A 22,812-nucleotide genomic window follows, 5' to 3' on the forward strand; every position below is an offset into this window, starting at 1 on the left:
AAACCTTGAAAATAAATACGAGAAAAACTAAACACAGTAACACAGCCACTTGTAACTTATTTGGAACACAGCGCAAAAGTGCGCGCTTAACAAGAAGTGCGTACTCAAGAAACTCTCGTCTTTATTTACCTAAACTTAATACAAACATGTTAAATCTACAAAATTTTACAAATGGTTACCTCACATAAACCACTTAAAACAAACAAACTCACCTTAAAAGCAAAACATTTCATGTTGAATTAGTAAAGTTTACAGTGGATGTGCTTTTTATATATAATCAAATCATATAGTTTTTTTTACCTGTTTTGTGTTTCATTGTACTTTTATTGAAACAAACTTGCAAACAAAACAAAGTGCTTTTTAGACCTAAAAGACAAGCTACACTAACAGAAAGTTTTGAAGAGCATCTACTTCTAAATAATTTTAAATTGTGTTGTTTATTATTCTCATAAAATATCAAAATTTTAATACTACAGCATTTTTGTACGCTTTTTACAATGTGTTTTTTATTAGATATATAAATGTAAATTACATCGTTCTTTATTCTCGTTTATCTGAATTTTATTATTACTATGTTTTGTATTTAATATTTTATTCCTATGTCTAATCATCAGGTATGCAAAAGTCAATTGCGTTAAACAAACAAACTGTAATATGATTGTTTTAATTAATGGATTTGATATATAAATTAGTTTATAACTTTTTTCTTATTTTTTATCGTTTTTACTTAAACTTAATTTAACAAAATTTATTTTAAGTTATAATTACTTTGTATTATTGCTTTCAGTTAATTTTTATTTTAATTCGAAAGTAAAAAAATATTTTAACAGAGCATTTTATGGTTAAAAAAGCGTACTCAAGCAGCAGATTACTGTATTTGTTTGAATAATTAACCTTTTGCAACAACAATAGAAAACACTTAGTTAAAGTAATTTAAATACAATTTTTTAGATTAATTAAAATATGATAGTTTATCAGAGTAAAAAGAAAGTATGTAAATTTAAAAGTACTAATGCTAGAACTTGAGCTATTCATTTGATATACTTTAGAAAACTTACAATTTAAGTTTTTATTTAATACTAAAGAACTCTCAAAAGCAAAATTTAAGGTTTTATTAAGAAAACTTTTTATTTCGGTTTTAATTTAATAAAAAATTTCAAGTTGTGCAGTCTTTAAAGACGTTTTTTGTTATAATCTAGTGTGAATACTTTCTTCTTTAGACATTTAATTTCTTGACTTAAAGCTTTTATTTATGAATGGAATTTTTAAAGTAACTACACATTTTTCAGGTCCTAATGTCTTTATTCTATCCAAACTTTTCAAATGTAAATGAAATGTTTTGTTAAATAACTCTTGTGGGTAACTGTTTTTGTTTAATAGTAACTTGATCTGTTTGAATTCACTTAGTAGCAACTCTGGGGAACAAATTTTATGTGCACAATAACACAAAGTTCTGATTATATTTACTTTTTTCTATAAACTACAGTTGGATTGAAAATTCAAATAACAACCTGTAAAAGTTTTCTTTCTGAACACCAATGTTATAGATTTATTTTCTTCTCGTTTAACTTTTACATTTAAAAATGCAAGTTCACTATTGTTTTCTTTTTCCATTGTGAAACTGATAGAGTTATGAGCATTATTCAAATTTTTTTTTAATTTGTCCATAATTTTCTTGCTTTTAATAATTTATTTACATTTGAAAAATTTGGAAAGAATAAAGACCTAAGGAGCTGATAAATGTGTAGTTACTTTAAAAATTCCATTCATAAATAAAAGCTCAGAGATGTTCTAACAGAAAATTAGACAATTGATAAGAAATAATTATTATGCAGCAAACCCTAAAACCGTCTTCACCTATAAACCACTATTTAGACCAGATGGTAAAGATCCAATATCAAGCTTAAATAAAAGTATAGTAATTTACTAATACAGCTGCTGTTGTAAAGCAAGCTATGTTGTATTAACAACAAGATATATAAGAAAAAGGATAAAAGAGCATGTACCAAAGAGTGTAGAGAGCTTTTGCTTTTAAGATAAGTAAGATGGTATACCGGTCAAGGTTTTAAATGCATCTAAACGTTCATCCATTGCAGAACATTTGGTTAATAATTTGACTTGTGTAAACAGTTATAATCTAAATAGATTTAAAATTATTAAAACTTTTAGTAATGATTTGATTGATTTAGAAGCAACTTGTATCTTGTTAAGAAAACCTGTTTTATGTAAGCAAAAAGATTTTGGCGATACTGTTTCTTTATTTTCGTAATACTTTATAAATGTTGTTTTCATTTATTTATGTTAAATTTTACTGTAGATAAATTATAACGTAAGTAAACTTAAATGATTTCAATTGTTACTAATTGCAATTGTCTTTAATTAATCTCTTGATTACTTTATGATTACTTCGATTATGGTCACCATATAAGTTTGTAAAATCTTATCTCTTGTTAGCTTTGTACTCTACTGATGAGAATTTCTCGAAATATATCTAGTTTTATTGAAATTGTGTGTCTAAAAAGAAACAATTTTAATTAAATAACTTACTAATTTCCGTTTTATGTTTTACCTTTTTTTTTCTTATTTGCGATGCTTTAAATTATCAAAACTTATTTAGTAGTGAAAAGTTATAGTCTTGTAGGTAGAAAGTTGTAAGATGTTTTTTTAATTGTTTTTTAATAGTTTATCAGTGTATTGGTAAACAATTTCAAGCGATGCTATTAGCTTCACCAACTAATGTTATGATTGCTATTCGGTAAACTTAACATTAATTAGCTAATGGTCCATGTCACCACGTAGAGGTTAGCATCTCGACATGGTTTACCCTTTTTATAGTGGAGGTGTCACATAGATTCATGTTATTAACATCAACCTATGTAATAAAAACCACTTGCAAAAAATATAGACAACTAATAAATATTTTTATACATAAACTATATTAACAAAACAAGTGACACACATATGGGTATATTATGTATAAAAATATTTTATATAATTGTTTTTTTTTTCTGCTGAATTGATGTAAGCTAGTAAAAGCTAACCATTAATCTCTATTCTTTAGCAAGATTGATAGTCATTGTAAGTCCCTGACTCATTAAGCCTTTCAAAATTTCATCATTAACAACTATACTAATGTCAAAAATAATTGGAGTTTTAGCAGCATCACCGAACGTAACCGGAGCTGTTATACTTTTTGAAGGCATTGTAATGTTTTGAGAAACTGACAATTGGTTTTCAGTTTTTGGTGTGAGATTAATCGATTGGTCCTTGTTTGTCGTTTGTGGTGTCATCTTTGTAAAAGATTGTTTTGTAGTACCTTCTCCATGTGAAAAGGAATTTGTAGAAGTTGACTTCTTATTAGCTGCTTTTGGTTGTAGAGTTTCCTTTTTTGTAGGTTTTTTTGTGACAGGCTTGGATTTTGAAGAACAAACTTCTTTGGATGATTTCACTGAAGAGGTTTGTGTTTTTTTTGTAACAACTTTTTTAGTTTTTGTGGCGTCTTTCGACTCCTTAAGCGAAAAAGTTTTTGATTTTAATGTATCAACTTCAGGCGTCAACTCCTCATTGCGAATCTTGTCCAAAACACGGCGTCTTTTTTCTCTTTGAACTTTTTGTTTGATAGAACTTTTTCTACGGTAACTATCGATTTCACGTTCGAGGTCGTTATAAGTGTAATCGACGTAATACATAAGAAACCTCAGACCTTTCCAAATACCAGTCGGTCTGAATTTATTAAAACTGGTCGCCCTTGTGGTTACAACTTTAATCATCCCGTGCCATCTCCTTCTCACATCTCCCAGGCCAACAAGTCCCTTCAGTTCACTTTTCTTTAAAGATCCCTTCTCGCCATATCTGTTAAAAACAATAAGAAGGGACCTGAACCATATTCCTTCCATCTTCGCGAGGTTAGCTAAATTTTCCCGGTCCTTCTCGAAGTCGGTACTTTCCAACGAGCTAACCACATAAACCAACGCATGCGACTCTCCTACAAAATCTTCCCACTTAAGTTTACGATCCTGATTTCCCAGTTCGGTCAGGTTGCAATTGTATCTTCCTTTTTGGAAGAACCAGTTTTGAATTCCGTTTGTCGAAAGTGGATCGGATTCGGGCTTGATCCCTGCAAATGCAGACGCAACAGACGACAATCCCGATCCTTTCTGCCCAGTGATGAAGAAATTTGCGTGTCTTTCTTCCTTTTTTCTGCGAATTAAGCTAATGACTTTGCTCATTTTCATTTTGTACTTTTGTAGTAATCAAGTTTACTATATAAATTTGTAAAAAAACTAAAAAGTATAAAGATTTTACGTTCGTTAAGAAATGACGTAATTATCAAAGCATGTTTTCGTTGGTATGCAAGTAACACTGTTTTGAATAACTGTATAAAATTTTAGGGCATCTGCTGCAAATCAAAGACGCTTCTGATTGGCTAACATTTTACTTATTTTTATTTTAAGTTTTAAGTGACAAAGCTTTTTTTTATTTTTTTTATATTTCGGTAAGGTGGGTTAGGGATAAGGATGGTGACTTAATATACTGCTGAATCATAACTTAACCTCATTTGGATAATGTTGTTAAAGAAAAAAATTTAAAAACCTTACAACCAGAGCGAAAAATAATTTAGTTTTTGCACAATAAAAGTTTTAAGAACTTCCGAGTTATTCTATTTTTGAATAAACCTACAAAAATCATTTTAAGTTTTTAAATTTGAAAAAAAAAACGTTTTATACCTAAAAATACTTTTTTTTGTTCAAGTTGTTTTGTTTGAAAACTTTTCACAGAAATAAATCATTGTTTGCTTGTGTAAAGCGAATTTTTATTTAAGAACATTTGTTTTTAGTAAATGTGTTATAATAGTTAAATAAAATTTAATCTTTAAAACGTCAAAAAATATTATTAGTTCTTAGAATCTAATGTATAAGTTCACAAACTTAGGCAAAAAATTATTTAAAAAGATCTTATTATTACTAAAACCTATTCGATAAAGCTCAAATTGTATTTGAAGTAATGAGACACCTTAAAAAAACTCAGCTAGCTAAAATATTTATTTAAAAAACTAAAAATAAAACAAAGCTTTTTATAATTTTTTTCACTATTACATGCTTCATAAAAACAAATATTTTCAAAATATATTAGGTTAAGAATAAACACAATCTGGGAAATTTTAAAATCATTTAACTCTGTTCTTATCTATAACAAAAAAAAACTTACTTGAATAAGTTATAGTTTACCTACATAACTAATCGAACTGCTTGAGTTGTACAAATTTGCTGTTTTTTGGAAGGTCAACAGTTTTCACTTAACTCATGGTAGTCACGGGCAATAATTTAATTAATTAGTCACACATGTTTGGGACCAGGTATATATATTGTTTATTGAACGATAAAAAACGCTCAAAAGTTTGGTCCAAGGACCTAGTGCACCAAAAAAACCTTTCGTTTATCGAGTTATGCACCAGAACAGTTTAACGTCATGTCCAGGACTGTATGCAGAGTTTTAAAACTAACTGAGGTTTCGCCGATGGAATTAATGTTATTAAGTTAATGCACATTGAGCTTAAAAGGAGGGTCAAGCAGAAATTAATTATAGAAAAATTGGTTAGGTGTTAAATATGCACGAAAGGACAATTTTGCACGAAGGGTTACTTTTGAATAAAAAAATTTATGCACTGGTTGTAATTAATTTATATTATTTCTTTAGTTATTTACTTGTTTTTATTCTTACTTTCACTGTTATCCCTTACTCTTAGTCGTGAATATCTTTTTCTTATAACTGCTTTTTTAATTAATTTGTTTTTATTTTTTATTTTTTTTCAACTATCACTATGACTACTAAATCTTACCCTTGGTCGGTAACAATTTTTTCTTAATACTATTATCATTTTATTTTACTTTTGTTTTACTTTAACTTTCATCCCTTACCCTTAGTCGGTTATTATTATTATTTATTTTTTCCTTTTTATTTATTGTTTTTACTACCATTTTTACCCCTAAATCTTACCGTTGGTTGGAATTTTTTTCTTTTATTTTTTTTACTCTCGTTCAAATTTGACCCTTCCTTCAAAAGTGTCTTCGTGCATTTTTGACCCGTCCCCGTAAAAATTACTTTGATAACTATAGAATAAAACAAGAAGGTGTTGTAGAATGTTTTCAAGAACCATATTTCTTATATATTTTTTTTACTTTAAATATTTTAGTGTTTAAATTAATGTAAGTTTAAACTCAAACAGTTATTGCAATTTTTAGTTTAAGGATTACTACTAAAACGTATTCATAGTTTTTTTTTTAAGTTACTCGCAACAACTGCGGAAATTTTTTGTACACGTGTCAACAACTGGGTTTTGATCTATTCAACTCTTAGAGTTTTTAGAGCCTTCTGAAGGTCAGCTACACCATCAAGCAAATTAATTGAAACACTTATTTATTCCTTTTTTTTCGTAAAATACATTGTAGTGCCTATCAAAAACTACATTTTTATTTAACTCAAAGATTAGAGATTTTTTTGATGTTAAAGTTGCTTTCAAAAAAAAGCAAAAAGCCTAAAAAATATAGGTTGCAAAAACCTGAAAAAAATTTGTCACTCAAAAGTATATTTTATTTTAACTTCTATTTTAATCTAGCCTGTGAAAAAATTAATTGAGGTTTCCTAAAAACGTTTTTAATTTTTTGATCACAGTAAGTCCAAAAAAAAAACTTTTTAGAATTAAAAAAAAAACTTCCTTTATAAACCAAAAATAGTTTAAGAAAGTTTTAAGGTGTTTTTTGTAGTTGTAGTTATTAAAAACCTTAATTTTAACGTAAAATTAAGAAGTGCTTAGAGACAGTTTCAAACATAGAATCATTAAAAGTTGGCCGCCTTTAAACTTAAACAACTTCTGAAATACTTTAACCAAGAAAGCAACAAAACTAGTTTAAAAAAGAAGTAACTCAGTTGTATTCAACATAAGCTTAATTTTTTAGTCTGTAAAATAGTCAATTACTGATTACCAGCCTCACTGTGAGCCCTACAGTAAAGAGAGATGCTCTGAACGAAAGTTAAAAACTCATGTAAAAATATCAAACTTTAAGATACATATTTCTATAAACTCTTAGTAGATGCTTTATGCATCTAAAAAAATTATTTCAAGTAAAAAAATTATTTTAAACCAAAAAAGACTTCATCAGGTATAAAATATTTAGAATAAAAATTTTTAGTTTATACCAAAACCAATAATTGTACAAGAATGTTTTTTGAACTATGGAAGATATTTTTGTAAATATATAATTATCGTTTTATTTTTTGGTCGTCTAAGAACATTGTCAAATAGAAAGGTACATACAACATTATCATATTAGTAAAAATGGCCACTTTTTAAAAGTTAAAATGTAAGTTTTAGTGTAAATTAAATATAAAATGGAATATCTTACTTTTAAACGGTTAGAATGCAAGATTTGTGGATTTTTTTGTATTTAATCGACAAAAAAAACGTGTTAGATCTTGCGTATTTTTTAGTCAAGATTTGATTTATAAAGCAAAAACGTTTAAAATACAAGTTATTATTGAAATACGCGGTAGTTAAGTGTTTTTAGGGATGTAGAACATTCAAAACTGTTTTTTTATCTTCTACCCTTTAAGCTAAAAAAGCAATCACTGTTTTAAAATTCTAAAAAAGGTTTCTTAGATTGCATGCCGTCCTTGACATCATATTTTTTTACACAAAATAAAACGGTTTACATTAGAAAGTTTTATTGATGTTTTTGATGATAGGCAGACAGAAAATAAACCTAATTAAACACGATTACGAGTATTTAGTTTTAAAAATACTGCATTGCTAAAATATTTATATAATACAACGCAAATGTACTATCCAAGTCATAGCTGGATACATAAGAACTTTATATAAAACCTAAGCAATCACATAATAGTAATAAATTATTTTTACTTTGGTAAGATTAAATTTTTGAAGCATAAAAAGAAATTAGCTTTTTTCATGAACACAGCTTAATCTATTTTAAACAGATTGTTTCTATAAAAAATCTACAGAAAAAATTAGAGCAATTGTAGAGGCTAACAAATAACTCACTATAAAGTCCAACTTCACTCAACAGCTTGCCTGGTTATAAGACTATCATAAAATCAAAAATATTTTATCATTTTGATGTAGAAAATATTATGGCAAACTACTATTGTGAACTAGTTGTATAGTTTGTGTAATACTTTTTTACTAAATATTGTTGGTGTTTATCTTAAAGTTTAATCTAATTAGTCACTATTATACTTATATTCTAGGTAATCTTATGTTTTTAAACATCAAGTATAAACTTACATAATATTAATTACTAAAAATGAGGTAAACTACTATTATTTTTATCACCACCTTTATAAAATATTATTATTTTTATATAGGCTTATTTTATCAAGTACCATGTTTTCTAGAAATAAAATCATCACAAACTCGAACTAATCTATCTATGAAAATATTCAGGTTGTTTTTCTTTAATATTTATTATACAACATCAAATAGTCTGTTAAAACACTTATTGAAAGTAAAAATATAAAATACATAATTAATAATACGATTAAAAGCAGAAAAAAGTAACATTTTTTAAATTCAAGTATTCATAGATAACTATATGTACATGGAAAATATTCTTTAAAATAAGATAAAAATAATCGCTGAAAATACTTAACTTTGCGAGAAGACGAAATAACATTAATAAAATGTAAACTAAAAAAGGCACAGATAAAAGTCATGCCATAGAAACAAGAATTAAGTATGAACTGTATTTTTTGGATATCTTTTGTACTTTCGCTTCTATATAATTGGAATCTCAATTGTAAGGAAGAAGCGACACATTGTGACGTCATATTTAAGCGCAATTTTCGGCGCATTCAGTGACGAGTGCCTTCTTGACGGGATCGTAGTGAGTCCTGAACTGCTCAACTACAGGATGCTCATCCTGCAAATTTGTTTTCATACAGGTTATTATCATAATGGTGATCTTATATGTAGTTTTAATTGGAACAATAGCTACAGGGATACTAAATATATATTGTTTGACAAAAGAAAAAATATAAGAGATTTAAAATTTTAAATAGTTTATAATAACAAAAAAAAATATTAATACCTAACTCAGATTTCGTTTAAAACTAAATGACAAACCTTAAAAATATATAACGCAAGTTATTATTTATTGAACAGTTTGCAAATCTTTTACTGCTTCCAAGTTCTACATTTAAGTAAACTTACCTAAAACCTTAAAAGACAACATAATCTACTTATGCTCCCTTTTATTTTTACAAGGTTGGAAATAAAGAGCTGAAATTTAGTTCATATATCAAATAACCAAAAAAAAAAACTAACAAAGTCCCCGTCGTCCTTGGGAATGGAAATGTTCATTTCGCTGGACTTGGCAGTGACGACCTGACAGTCCATGCAGTCCTTGTGCAGGTATACGAGGCACCCGTCGGTTTTGTCGATCGATATTGTCGGGCACTGGCCTTGCATCTGAGGTGTATTTGATAATTTAAGTACAAGAATTGAATCAAAAAAAAGACTTTGTTAATAAAGATCAATTTGTATAAAACTTCTTAACAGAGCTCTCCTGTAAAACTTAAAATAGTTAAGTCACCCAAAAACACATTACAAATAAAATCTGAAGACTAAATCAACAATCAGGGTTGCCACTAGTTGTTGAGAAATTTCTTTCAGGTTTTTTGAATTTCTTCAAGGTTTTTGAAAGTACACGTTTTTGGGTCTATTTTAGGTTTAAAGTAAAGCTTAATGTTGAAAACTGTGTTAAGTAGTTTAAAAACATTGAAAAGATACTGTAAAGCTTTTTTAATTGTGATTTGTAAAATTTCTTTTTGATAATGACAAATCTTTAAATTATATAATAGATCTTTTATGTCAAATCAAAATTTTACTACTTAACATGTAATTTTTTTTTAATTCTAGGTTTTTCCAGATTTTTAGTGATTTTTTATCATAATTCCAGGTTTTAAAATTTCTCAGGATTTTTTGCCTAAATTGTCGAATTCTAGGTTTTTAGACAACCCTGAACACTATCATTGACATTTATTACTATAAAAATTTAGCAATACTTCATTTTATAAATTTAAAGAATGTGAATAAATATGGAATTTTTCTGTTAAAATAAACAACATTAAATTTTCATTTGAAGTATCGTAAGCAGTATTATGAAAATAAATAAACTATTTTATTACACAAGGAGTTACATTTTATGAAATGCTTACATTACAAAATTTATCGCAGTAGAAAAAGTGACAAGTTGAGTGTCAAAGTGTTGAATTCGGTTCGTATAAACTTTACGTTAGATTTTAATATAACATGTTTTGTTAAATTTAAAGATGTTTAATGTTCATTTGTTTTGATTCAATTTTTAGTTTAGCACTCTGTAGTATGCATTTATTCTTTGTGTATTTTAGTTTGTAAAAAAAAATATAATTTTAATCTGCTTTTAAATTTAATATAAAATGTTTTCTACATCCTTTCAATTCCTTATCCCCCTTAAGCAACCGCTTTACTGCGATATAATAATACAAATAAATACCTGAACTTTAACAGATTGTGAGTTGACAACTTCAACGCCGCTGATGACTGCATCGAGAACTAATCCGAACTTCTTGCAAGAATCTGTTAAAATAAAATATTCAAAAATACGCTGAAGGCAATAAGTAAAAGATATACTCTTCTAAGATAAATAATTGAATTAAATAAAAATAAAATACTTTTTTTATCAACAATTTCGACTCAAATTTAAAAATAAAAATTATTTTCTTCAACTTCAATATTATATTAAAGGTGATACTTTATTGAGTTGAAACATATGTTGTTGAAATTGACAAATATCATATTACATTTTTTACTTATAATTATACTTATTTTTTTACTAAAATAAATAAGTTATTAATATTTTTTTCTTAAATAAAAAGTAAATAATTTATTACAAATAACTTTGTGTACTTTAACTTTTGTTATACTGTGTTTGTTTACCTCCATTTTAAAGGGTAAATAGAAAAAGTAAAAAACAAATAAAAAATAGTAAATAACGAAATTGTTGACTTAAAAACAATTTTTTGATAGGATTTAAAAAATGTATAACATTTGTTTTATTTAATAATAAAGCTTTGACAATATTAATCTTAGTTTATAAGAAATTTTAAACCTTTTTACAAAAAAAAACCATTAGTTTACATGTATTTGTCTTACCTTTAAGTTTAAACAGATCATAAAGTAGTCAATTACTTATTTAAAAATAATAATTATGCAAGAAACAGGGTTGCCACTCGTTTTTTCAAAATTTTTTCCAGGTTTACCAGTATTTTTTTTCAAATTTTCAAAGTACACACTTTTGGGTCTATTTTTTGTTTAAAGTTAAGTTTAAGGTAAGACACTGTGTTAAATAGTATAAAAACATTGAAAAGATACTGTAAAGCTACTTTAAATATGTTTTTTAAGAAAAAAAATGTTTGATGATGACAAAAATTTTCATTTATATAACAGATTTTTTGTGTCAAATCGAAATTTTACTACCGAATAAGTTAAAATAGTTAAAAATTCCAGGTTTTTCCAGTTAAAGTGGCAACCATGAAGAAAATTTACAATGATTCGTACCATGTTCTAAAAATTTCTAACAAATTGCTTTTAATTATTTTTGCTTTTCGTTAACTTGTGTAACTGTTTTTGATTGAGAGTTATTTATATGGTCAGTTAAACCACAAGCTTGAATTAAAACAAAAAAAAGGAGTATTTTGGTAAAAGTATCTTTGAAATATGCTTGCAAAACTATTTTATTTTTATTTTTTAAGGAACACTATTATACACTACTGCTAGTCGTTTGTCTCTAGTTTTATCTAACTGATAACATGATTAACACAATTAATTATTTTTTACTGCGTAGAAATTTAAATTTAAATCTTAGCTATTTTAAGCAAAAATAAATTTCCTAAAAATTAAGCTACACTAGCAAAAACCATGTCACTAATTTTGTCGAAAAATAACAAAACTACTTTATGGATTAAAATTTAAGTATTTTTTTAAAATATAGAAAATGAAAAAAAATTTTAGGTTTAAATACATAACACAAACAACAAATGTTTTATCAAAAAAAAAATGTTTCTTGAGTTTTATATATGTTACTGATATAATTAACTATTGATGTTTTTAAAAATTTTAACTTACAACAGAACTAACTTTTTTGTTTATAGGGCTTTTATTAAGAAGCTGTTTTAGACTAATAAAGAGAGATCAAAAAGTTTAGAAACACACTTGAAAAATAACCAAATAATTTATATTAAATTTTCTATTAAAACTTGGTTTTCATCTAAAATTATGAAAACAAACCAATGATGATAGAGTTAACTTTTCCCTTGACAGTGAGCACAGACCCGGTACACTTGTACACGTAAACTACTTGCTTCATGTTTGTATCGTCTATCACCATGTTTGCGCTTTCTTGGTATTCCTGTAAAATTTCGCTGGTGAGCAAACAAAAAAAAAGTTTGCCTTTACTATCATTTAGTTGTCACAATAACAAATTATTGCTTTGTTCTTATTTCTTACTAACATATACGTAAGTAAGTATTATTATCAAGAAACTTACTCCAGTATTTCCAAATAAAATACTAAAAACTACTTTTTTAAAAGTCTATAATTAACTTACCACAACCCATTTCTTTCCATCTTCTAACTCCTTCTTTGGTGGCTTCTTGGCGACCTGATAGGGTTTCTTAGCAACCACGGGTTTGTAGGAAGAGGCATTCTTTTTGAACGGGACAGCAGTGTGAGCCTTGCGGAGTTCTGGGTTCTTGTGTGTCATCTGATCCTTACTTACTTTCTTTAAACCTAAATGCATTATAAAAACCATTGTAGTTATTCAATAAACTTTGAATGCTTTACAAAAAAAAACGCAAGGTTTAAACATTTGACAACTTATTTAAATACCATAACATAAAAACTTATTTTAAACACAATTTAGTACTACTTTAATTAATCAAACTGAAGTATATTAGTTGTAAAACAAAAAGCAACAGGTTACAATTGTGTCACACCTATTGTGGACTAAAGGTTAGATGTGAAACAGTTGTAATCTGTTGATTTTTTTTACAATAAATGTAATTCGCTCACATTGTATATAAAATATTGAGCATTGTATACCAGGTTTAAATAAAACAAGAAAATATCTAAACATTAAAATATATATGTAGGAAAATAATCTTTCAATTTACTTTGAAAAATATTAACACTATGCTAAATAGCAAAATATTTAGAAAGTAACTAATTCTATTAAATAAATAAATAAAAAATGATTAAAAATGTCAATACTAAAAAAGTTTATTAAGTTGTTTATAAACAAAAAAGAGTATTTTACTAGACTTCTTATTCAAAACTTATCCAATTTTTAATTTATTACAAGTTAATACTTTTTTGTGTACTAAAATATAACATAGCTTACATGAAATTGATTTAGTCCACAATAAATGAAAGTGAAGCTAATGGCTCAATGTTTTAAAACATGCAAAAAACTTTTTGGAGCAAAATCTTTTGATACAACGACAAATTGTTAACTATCATGAAAAGTTAATAAAAAAGTCACACATAAACACGTCAAACTATTTCCTGTTCAACTAGTTATGAAGTAACATCATGGCAGGCGCTTCATATATAAGTACTTGTAGCCAAAAGTTAAAATTGCTTCTAGTTAAACATACAGTTTTTTCTTAATTAAAAAAAGCGTAAAAAACTAAAACAAATTTAAACTTAATTTTACATACTTGTACATACGTCTTATTCAAATTAAATTTAAACAATTAATAAACTGTCGTGTGGTGTTGCTCACTAAAAAAACACTTTAAAAAAACAATAGTTTAGAGCAAGATATATCTTTATCTCATCCAAACCTTTAGTGACAGCCGATCCCTGGTTGAGTTGGCTGAGGAGGGCGGACATGTCGGGAGCAGGTTTGGTGGCGGGTTTCGGTGCAGATGTTGCGGAACACGGTGGTGGGGGTGGGGGAGGAACCGCGCAGGGTGCGGGTGGAAGAGGAACGCCCTTTGGTGTCGCAACTGCTGGTGTTCCCTGATCACGCAAGTTATTGATTAGGGGATTTTGTTCCAAAAAACTTATTTTTACATTTTGAAATGACTTAATAACTTTTTTCTTAAAGTTTTTTAATATAAAAACATCGCACACTAACATAAATAATATAATCGTGTTTTAATTAATTTTACTGTTTTATAATATTAAGTTTGGAGAGTTAATAATTCAGTATGAAAATAGTTAAACTTGGGATAGTTAAATATAAAACATATAAAATTTTTAATCAAAAGTAAAACTCAACAAACAATTGTTTTACTTAATAATACTGTTAAGTAAGTCATGTAAAAACACCATAAAAAGTTTGTAATCGGACTATTTCAAAACATTGTTGCTCTTAATGGTGTTTAATTAAAACTGACAGTAAAATAAATGTTTTAAATCAATGATTTTGAGTCTCTTATTTGCACTACATCAGAGTTTTTTTGATTGTTGTGGTTTTAATTTATATCTTAACAAATTAATTATTAATTTGGTAATAGTTTGTTTTTTCAGAACTTTATACTTTATATTATATTTCAAGGATATTCTCTAACAGAGCTATACAATACTACATGTAAGAATGTAGAAGCAAAAGTATTTGAATAGTTAATACCAATTAAAACATTATAGCTTAAGCATGGTTGCCACTGATCAAGCTGAGAAAATTTTCCTGACTTTTCCTGACTTTTTACCAAAATTTTCCTGACTTTTTTAAATCAAACTCTTAAATTAAACTTATTGTAAAATACATAATCTAACACTTGAAACTATATAAAGATGTTCAATATGTTAATAGAAATTTTTTGCAGTTTTATAAAGGATATTTTACTAATTCATACCAGATGAAGGCATTGGAAATTAAATTTAAAAAATTTGTAAATTTCTAGGAAAATTTTGGATTTTTCTCTGACTTTATAGAAATTTTAATTAATTTTTACCATTTGATGGCTTTGGAAAACAAGGAGTTTTGTAAATTTAAACTGATAAAATCTGACTTTTTTTTAAATGTTATCAAATTTCCTGACTTTTCCTGACTTTTTTTCAAAACCCCCCATTTTTTCCTGACTTTTGTCATTTTTTTAAATTTATCCTGACTTTTCCTGATTTCCTGACTTTTCCTGACCGAGTGGCAACCCTGCTTAAGTACTATTTCAAAATAATAAATTACTAAATTCTTGAAATAAACATACAAATAGCACAAACATGACAAAAACCACGCACAAAAGGTGAGGAAAGTTTTCAGTGCAAGCAATCAATAAAGGTGAAAAAACCCAAGCAGATGGGAAATATCAAACAACGCGTGTGATTTATGACGTCACAACTGACTGCTTGTTATGTCGAGTCCCTTGTTGAGGCTTTCCATCAGAGCGCGCTTCGCTCGATCGGCTGCTTGGAAGTCGAGAACAGACTCTGTGACGTCATCACCCTGTGCGTCACTGGGGCATGACACTGGTGGCGGGGGAGGTATCGAAGGAGGGAGAAATTGAGGATTTGACGTAATGGTGTTCTATGTGGGTTGACTTAGGTAAGAAGATATATTTGAAGACATTGAGTTGTTTTGCTCAAAGTTAATTAGAGAAAGAAATGAAAAAGAATAAACTAAGAATCCTGCGCTATAAACTTATACAGGAATTAAACTCGAAATTGCATTTAAAACATGAACTTAACTTGATATTATTTAAACAAAAATTCGAATAAAAAGCTTTTTCGAATTTTTAGCTTATGAAAAGCATAATATAAAACATTTAGTTAAGCCAGTTCATTGAATAAATTATTTGAAAATATTAGATTTTTCTAATTAAACTATTTTGCTTTTCTACAAACTTTGACATTTAGAACTAATTTAGACTTTAATTATTTACATTAACAAAATTACTTTATTAAAATTAAAATCAAATATATAAATAATTAAATTGAAAACTGTGTATATTTTTAATGCATTAATCTACAATATTTTCTTTAAACTTAGCTACCACTTTTGATTAACTTAAAATATCAAGAACAAACATAGATCAATTAACAGAATACTTTTGTTCATTTATTCTCTAACGTTCATTTTATTTAGTTAAAAAGTCAATAAAATTCATTCATTTTAATTAAGCGTAAAATCAAATAAAAATCTTTAAAGCTATTAATACAAAACAAACACGCTTATTTCAAACTAAGTTCAAACAAATTGTTTATAAACTTGAAAAAAGTAATAGTAATCTTAACTTAGTACAATAATTTATACAATAATTAGTACTTCGTATTTTATGCTCAATTTAGCAAAATATGTGCTGAATAGTAAATTTGTTATGTTAGTTAAAGATCATTCTTAGAAAATGATATACGTGCAATTTAAACAAAACTACTTAAGCCGATTTCCTTAGTAAAAAGCTTATATATTTTTATAATTCTTACTATCTATCGATAATATTACTCAACTTAGTAAATAGATAACATACTTTATAATTCCAGCTAGGTTCGGCTTTATGATGTGCTTTAATATAATCTCTCAAACCAACAAATATTTCTACAAGTGCGTTAGTCCATTCCCTATGAAGATCTCCGTCTTCCTTTGACCTGTTTAAAAGTCACTTGTAAAATAGATAATTTTAAAGTAAAATAGTATGAAGAAGCTTATACAAAAGTTTAAACAAACTATGAAAAAAATGGGATGATCAGAGTTGCCACAGATTAAACTGAGAAAAATTTCCTGACTTTTTACTAAAATTTTCCTGACTTTGACTTTAATATTAACTCTTAATTTAAACTTATTCTAAAATACATAATCAAACATTTGAAACTATATAATGCTTTCAATCTTATTTTATACAGATTAATGCGACAGTTTTTTTGATTAAATAGATTATCTAACTCCCATTACAACACTTGAACCATCTGTGTATGATTGATGCATTTGCAATAAACAGCTCTAACAGCAAAATACTTGGTACAGTTCTAGTTTGTATGCCACATATAATCTTTAATTCTTCTTCTGGATGTAATAGTTTCTCGTTTCATACTGTTTTCAAGCAGAGCTTAGTTAATAATAAACCCTCGTTCGACCTCAGCCTGGTCATTGTGCAACACAAATGTTGGTTGCAACAACTATCCAAGAGAAAATTTGGCAGGAACTTTCAATGTTGCAAAATAGAATTGGTCCAAGCAATTTTCACTCAAAATTACCAAAGTTTTAAATCAGGGGTCTGCAGGTCAAAATGGAACGTTTTTTTATTTGCTTTAAAAAACATATCTAAAGACAAATTTTTTGAACAAAAAAAAATTAGACGATAGAATATCCTTTAAATATAACACTAAAATTTTATTTTTGTGTTTTCGAAAATATTAGTATATTAAACTAGTTGAATAAAAATTTCAAAGTGGCCCGCGGGCCGCAGTTTGCCGGCCCTGTTCTAAATTGTTCAATGCTAGCATCACCTTCAGAGTTGGAGCACATTTTTTACTTTGTTATGGAGTGCACAATGTTGGCAAAACGCTTAACAACAATTGTGACTCCTAATTTTTCAATGCTATGCGGATTTAGGCATGAAATATTTTTAACGAATGTACTTCCAATAACCATTCTGCTCAAGAGATTTTCAACAGTTTTTATAACAAATACTCTACATTCTTTGTTGAAATTTAAGACCTTTTGTTCCTCAACTAGGTCTTTTTTCCTCAAATTTGCAAGTAAATTGGTTGCAGCACAACCAAGATAAAGGGTAGGTTTTAGGGAAGCTTGATCATTCAAAAAAACTTTGAATAACTGGTTAAGGCTGAGGTTCGTAACTATCACGTCTTTCATAATGATGGTCAGCAATTAAACTATTAAGCACGAAATGTCCTCATGCATAAAAGCAAGAAGAGGCTGGGTACTCTGGTACTATATCAAAAAGGGCTGCATGAGAGATATCACATAACTAAAGAAATGCATAAAAACTTTTGTGTATATAACACAGTTTAAGTATGGAAGTGTCCTTGCCACAGATCATCAATACTAAAAAGCATTAAAAAAAGGTTGTTCAAGTAGGGTAGTTGTTCATTATGTTAATAAAAATTTTTGCAGTTTTATAAATGATATTTTATTAATTTTTACCAGAATAAGGCATTGGAAGTTAAGTAATTTTGTAAATTTCTAGGAAAGTTTTGCAATTTTAGTCTGACTTAAACGGATTTTTAATTAATTTCTTACCACTTAAAGGCTTTGGAAAATAAGAAATTTTGTAAATTTGAACTGACAAAATCTGACTTTTTTTTTTTCAAATTTTGTCAAATTTCCTGACTTTTCTTTTTTCAAAAACTCCCATTTATTCCTGAGTTTTCCTGACCTTTGTCATTTTTTTAGTTTTTCCTGAGTTTTCCTGACCTTGTGGCAACCCTGGATGATACAATTGTTCAAAAAAACATTTAAGTGAATGTTCTAATGACAAAAAGTTTACATTTAACTATTTTTTTTAATTTAAAGATAAAAAATACGCAAAATATTTCATTAATGAACTGAAAAATAACATCATAAAATTTAAAGTAAAAAATTAAACAATAAACTTCTGAAAATTTTAAACTTAAATAAAAACTAAAATAAAAAAATCAGGTTTTCCTGTATTTAACTAATAAAAAAAAACTAAAATAATACAAAGTTAACAATATGTGATAAGTCTATAACATTACACTGTTAAGAAATCAACCTGAATAATTGAGACTTACATGCTCCTAGCTTCGACAAGAACTTTGTTAGTGTAGAACTGACAAGCATTCTTGATGTCATCAACGTAACTCGATGGTTTTGGATATGTCATCCAGCTGAAAGCCGTTGCCCCTTCAGCAACTGCCTTGCATTGGTTCATAAACTTTCTATCAGTTATTTTCATGACAGCTTGTCCTTGTTCGCCTATTGGTGTCAATATCTTTGGTAACTCAGCAGCCTGTAAATAAAGCAAAGCATTACTAATTTTCATTAACTTTTTTTAATTTGACTATTTTGAAGATATTAACTATTTTCAAAGAAACAATAACACTAAGGACTGCTAAAACTTAAGTTTTAAGAGGTCTGTAAGTATGTTTCTAGCTAAATTAAGTAAAAGATAGTTATAAAAACGAAAATAAAAATTAAAGCATTTATAATTATAAAAGGTGGAGATAAATTTTTACAACTTGTTCTTACTTTGTAGAGTGTTAACAGAGCTATAAATTCATTTTTACAGCTTTTTTATACTTATAATAACTTTTGAGATATAGCTGGTTAAAGTTAGAGAGTTGAACAGGTTTCTATGGGAGGAGACATTATGTATAAAAGAGCATGGTCATATGCGCTAGTAAATCATATCTTGTAGTCTTTTTTTCTAAACTTAAAAGACTATTTTTGTTAACTTTTAAAATTTTATGAATGAAAACTGAAAACTGTTTATCTTAAGAGCTTAAGAGTCTACCTTGATTTTTACAACTTATGGACTTATTTTATAGAGTTTTATCTGAGCTATCAGACATTTTTAACCGCTTTAAATAATTCAAAAAAAAATTTTGAGATATAAACGATCAAAGTTTGTGACCTCAATAGGTTCCTAATGGAAGGCACAAACTAAAAACGCAAAAAAAGACCATTTCACTAAAAATATATCTCCTTCTTCATTTCTTAACCAATTTTCTTCAAATTTTTACAGAAAGTGTATTATTAAATTTTAAAAGGATTTAATGCAGGAACTTTTTTAACTTTGAAAAATAAAATTTTTATTAATAAAATACCTATTTTATTGTTTTTTTTATCTAAAAACTTTATTTTTCAATATTTTTAAAATTCCAACATTTAAAGTCTTTTAAACTATAAAAGGAACGTTTCCTAAAATTTTGAGGTCTCTAGCTCAACAAAAGAAGAAGAAGATAGATTTTTAGTGATTTTTTAAATTTCCAAGAAAATTGACCCTGAAAAAAAATGAATCGGAAAATTTTTATAAAAATTACAATATTTCAAAAGTTAAATAAGATTTTAATTCTATAAAAACTGGCTTGTACATTGTACTTCAAGCTTTAATATAAGATCATATGTTATCTTTAGTGAAAAAAAATGTCGGATCCCCCCCCCCCCCCCCCTATGCCCTTAAAGTACAAAAGGGCTACTAAATTTTAAATAATATTTACTATCTATTTGAAACTGAAGTGTGTAATTAATTCTTACAGTTAAAATATTACTTAAATTATTAGTAATAAAAATTTACTAACCGTGGGTTTACTATGCTTTGAAACAAGCACAAGAAATTCAAGATGTTTTTCAGCCAAAGCTTTGAATGCTTTTGCCTGAAATAAATTGTATATAAGTATTTTTAGAACAACAAAACTAATTTCAATTTAATGTTTTAACTCATATTTTTAAGCTTAACATTTAAATTGAGAAGTTTAATCCTTTTTTTGAGGAGTATATATAACAATCTTACTTTTATAAATTAAAAAACAATCTAATTTATAGTAAGTTTGAAAAATCTAGGATAAAATCAGGTATTATACACAAATATAAATAAATTGCATTGAAAAACTAATGAATAATTTTTAACCTGTTCATCTACTTTTCCACCAATTTTGCTGGAAATTTCATACCATGGTTTGAATGTAGATTCAACAAGGTCATGATACTCAGTTATAAATTCTGGTACTTCAGCTGTTTTTAAAATATTAATAAAAACTTTTAGCTAACAGGGTTTATAACAAAACTTATAAAAAAGAAAAAGAATAATATGTCATTAGATCAAATACTAAGTTTAAAAAATCCTAAAACAACACAGAAAAAGTTAAAAAACTTAAGCTATGCAGGGACTCACCATATATTTTTAGAAATTAGTTATACTTTTTAGATTTTTTTTACCTAGGAAAAACCTTTTCCGGGTTAATAAATTTTGAAATAAATTTTAAGATCTAAAAGTTCAAAGTTAAAGCTCAACAGGTAACCTACCTTATATAAGGTAGAAACTTAAAAAACAAAATATTTTTTGTTACATTCACAGACATTTGGTTTAAAAATTTCAATAACCTTTAACTAATTTTGGGAGATTTGCTCAACATAATTTTTGGTGAACTACACACAGAAATTTTAATTATAAGGATATTTTTATCATTTTATAAACAGGAAGGTTTTATCAATAATGTTAAAAAATTATTTAATATTTTATTCAAAATAGCATGTATATAGTTACTTGCCAACTAAAAAAGAACTCTTTCTTATAATATAGCATGTAAAATTTCAAAGCTTTTTATACAATAATTTATAGTTTTATATGAAACTTATTATTTTCCATTACTTTAAAAAACATAACTGAAATAGACTGTTAGTTTTAAGGGCATAGGGGAGTAAATAATTTTTTATTTTAAATTATTGTTTTCTTTTATGTGCAAGCTTTAAGTATAAACTACAAACCAGTTTTTACAGAACTTAAAAACTTTATTTAACCTTTGAGATATAGTCATTGTTGTAAAAATTTTCCAATACAAACATATGAACTATAGTTTTTTCACTGTCAATTTACTAAGAATAAAAAAAATAGAAATCTATCATCTCCTTAATTTTAAAGCTATTGACCTCAAATTTTCAGAAAATGTTCCTTACGTAAAAAGAAAAAAAAACCTATTGTAAAGATTTTAAAAATATTAAAAATTGAAAATATAATGACTAAAGGAAATATATTTTTTAATCCTTCAATAAGGTTGTTTATTATTAAGTTAAGATTATACTGCGAAATTTTTAAGAAATATTGCTTTATAACTGTAGAAGATAGTTTTTTTTTTTGCCTTTTTAACTTCACCCTACCATAAGTATCCTACTGTTCTCTCCAACTCTGTCCCCTCATATCTCAAAAACTAATTTTAATTATAAAAAATGGTTAAAAGTAACTGTTGGCTAAATTGCAGATCTTTAAAATGAGATCAACATGTAAAAAATTGCCTACTCCCCTATGCCCTTAATGTACAAATATTAAAGAAATTATACAATTAAGAAAATATTTTGGATATATACAAAACTAACTTATACACTAAAAGTTAATCAAAACTATTTACTTACAACAAAAAAAAATTTAATAAAAGTCAATATTATTTTTTGTAAAAATATTGCTTGACAACGCATATATGGCCTTATTGTTATACTTTATAACAACAGAAAATATATTTTACAAAGTATCAGATTATAAGTAAGTATATTTATTTTAAAAATTAGTGAAAAATTTTACAATATTTATCAGTATAAAACTTATATAGTTTTAGAACAAGAACTACCTTCATCAGCATCACCAGCCGCATTAACACCAGTCAGGTTTAATTTTTCCAACCTTGCAGCTGCCTTCTCAAACCTACAGCATAATTGCTCCAACTGTGCCACACTCATGTTCAAATTCTTATTTACAAGCTAAAAATATTGTAATTGTTTTCAAACTTAAAAAAAAGAATAAATTGCTCACAACCATAAATACAAAACTGTTATTAAAATAAATATAAATCAGACTTAGTTTTGAAACATATTTTAAGCAGTTAATTAAAATTGCTTTAGTCTGAATGATAATTAAAAATCTAATATTACTTTACATATAGTTTTCAATACAAATAAAATAAATACAATTTAATTAAGATAAAAGAAATAATTTGTAATAATAAGTTAAGTAGGAGTGTTAATTTAATTAACAACTTCATTTTTGTAAAAGAAAATTAGTCTAACAGTTTATTTAATTAGAAATAAACTTCTAATTAGCTTACAAATAAGAATTTTAAAAAGTATT

The 22,812-nt window shown here is 26.7% G+C and overlaps 1 protein-coding gene across 2 annotated transcripts; it reads right to left on the reverse strand.

Annotated features, from left to right (window-relative positions):
- Positions 1–8,471: 8,471 nt before the first annotated feature.
- Positions 8,472–22,441, reverse strand: LOC145830296 (adenylyl cyclase-associated protein 2-like). 2 transcript variants are annotated; one of them, XM_082938256.1, is made up of 11 exons: positions 22,316–22,441; positions 20,605–20,708; positions 20,276–20,350; positions 18,767–18,984; positions 16,525–16,642; positions 13,900–14,077; positions 12,663–12,844; positions 12,344–12,464; positions 10,551–10,633; positions 9,341–9,484; positions 8,472–8,936 (listed from the first exon to the last, which is right to left on the reverse strand). In XM_082938256.1, exons 1-11 carry the CDS (start codon positions 22,422–22,424, stop codon positions 8,847–8,849), a joined length of 1,422 nt encoding a protein of 473 aa, XP_082794382.1. In that variant the 5' UTR covers positions 22,425–22,441; the 3' UTR covers positions 8,472–8,846. The 2 variants fall into 2 exon arrangements, with proteins under 2 accessions (XP_082794382.1, XP_082794381.1); XM_082938255.1 differs by lacking the exon at positions 13,900–14,077 and adding an exon at positions 15,404–15,584.
- Positions 22,442–22,812: the final 371 nt, after the last annotated feature.

Source organism: Thalia democratica, chromosome 2, assembly GCF_965202585.1.
Source record: "Thalia democratica chromosome 2, ktThaDemo2.hap1.1, whole genome shotgun sequence".
Lineage (NCBI taxonomy): Eukaryota > Metazoa > Chordata > Thaliacea > Salpida > Salpidae > Thalia > Thalia democratica.

Coding starts and splice junctions, on each gene's coding strand:
- LOC145830296 (XM_082938255.1), bottom strand. CDS start 22,424: ATGAGTGTGGCACAGTTGGAGCAATTATGCTGTAGGTTTGAGAAGGCA. Junction 20,709..22,315: donor GGCTGGTGATGCTGATGAAG/GTAGTTCTTGTT, acceptor TTTTAAAAACAG/CTGAAGTACCAGAATTTATA. Junction 18,985..20,275: donor CAAAGCATAGTAAACCCACG/GTTAGTAAATTT, acceptor CTTTATTTACAG/GCTGCTGAGTTACCAAAGAT.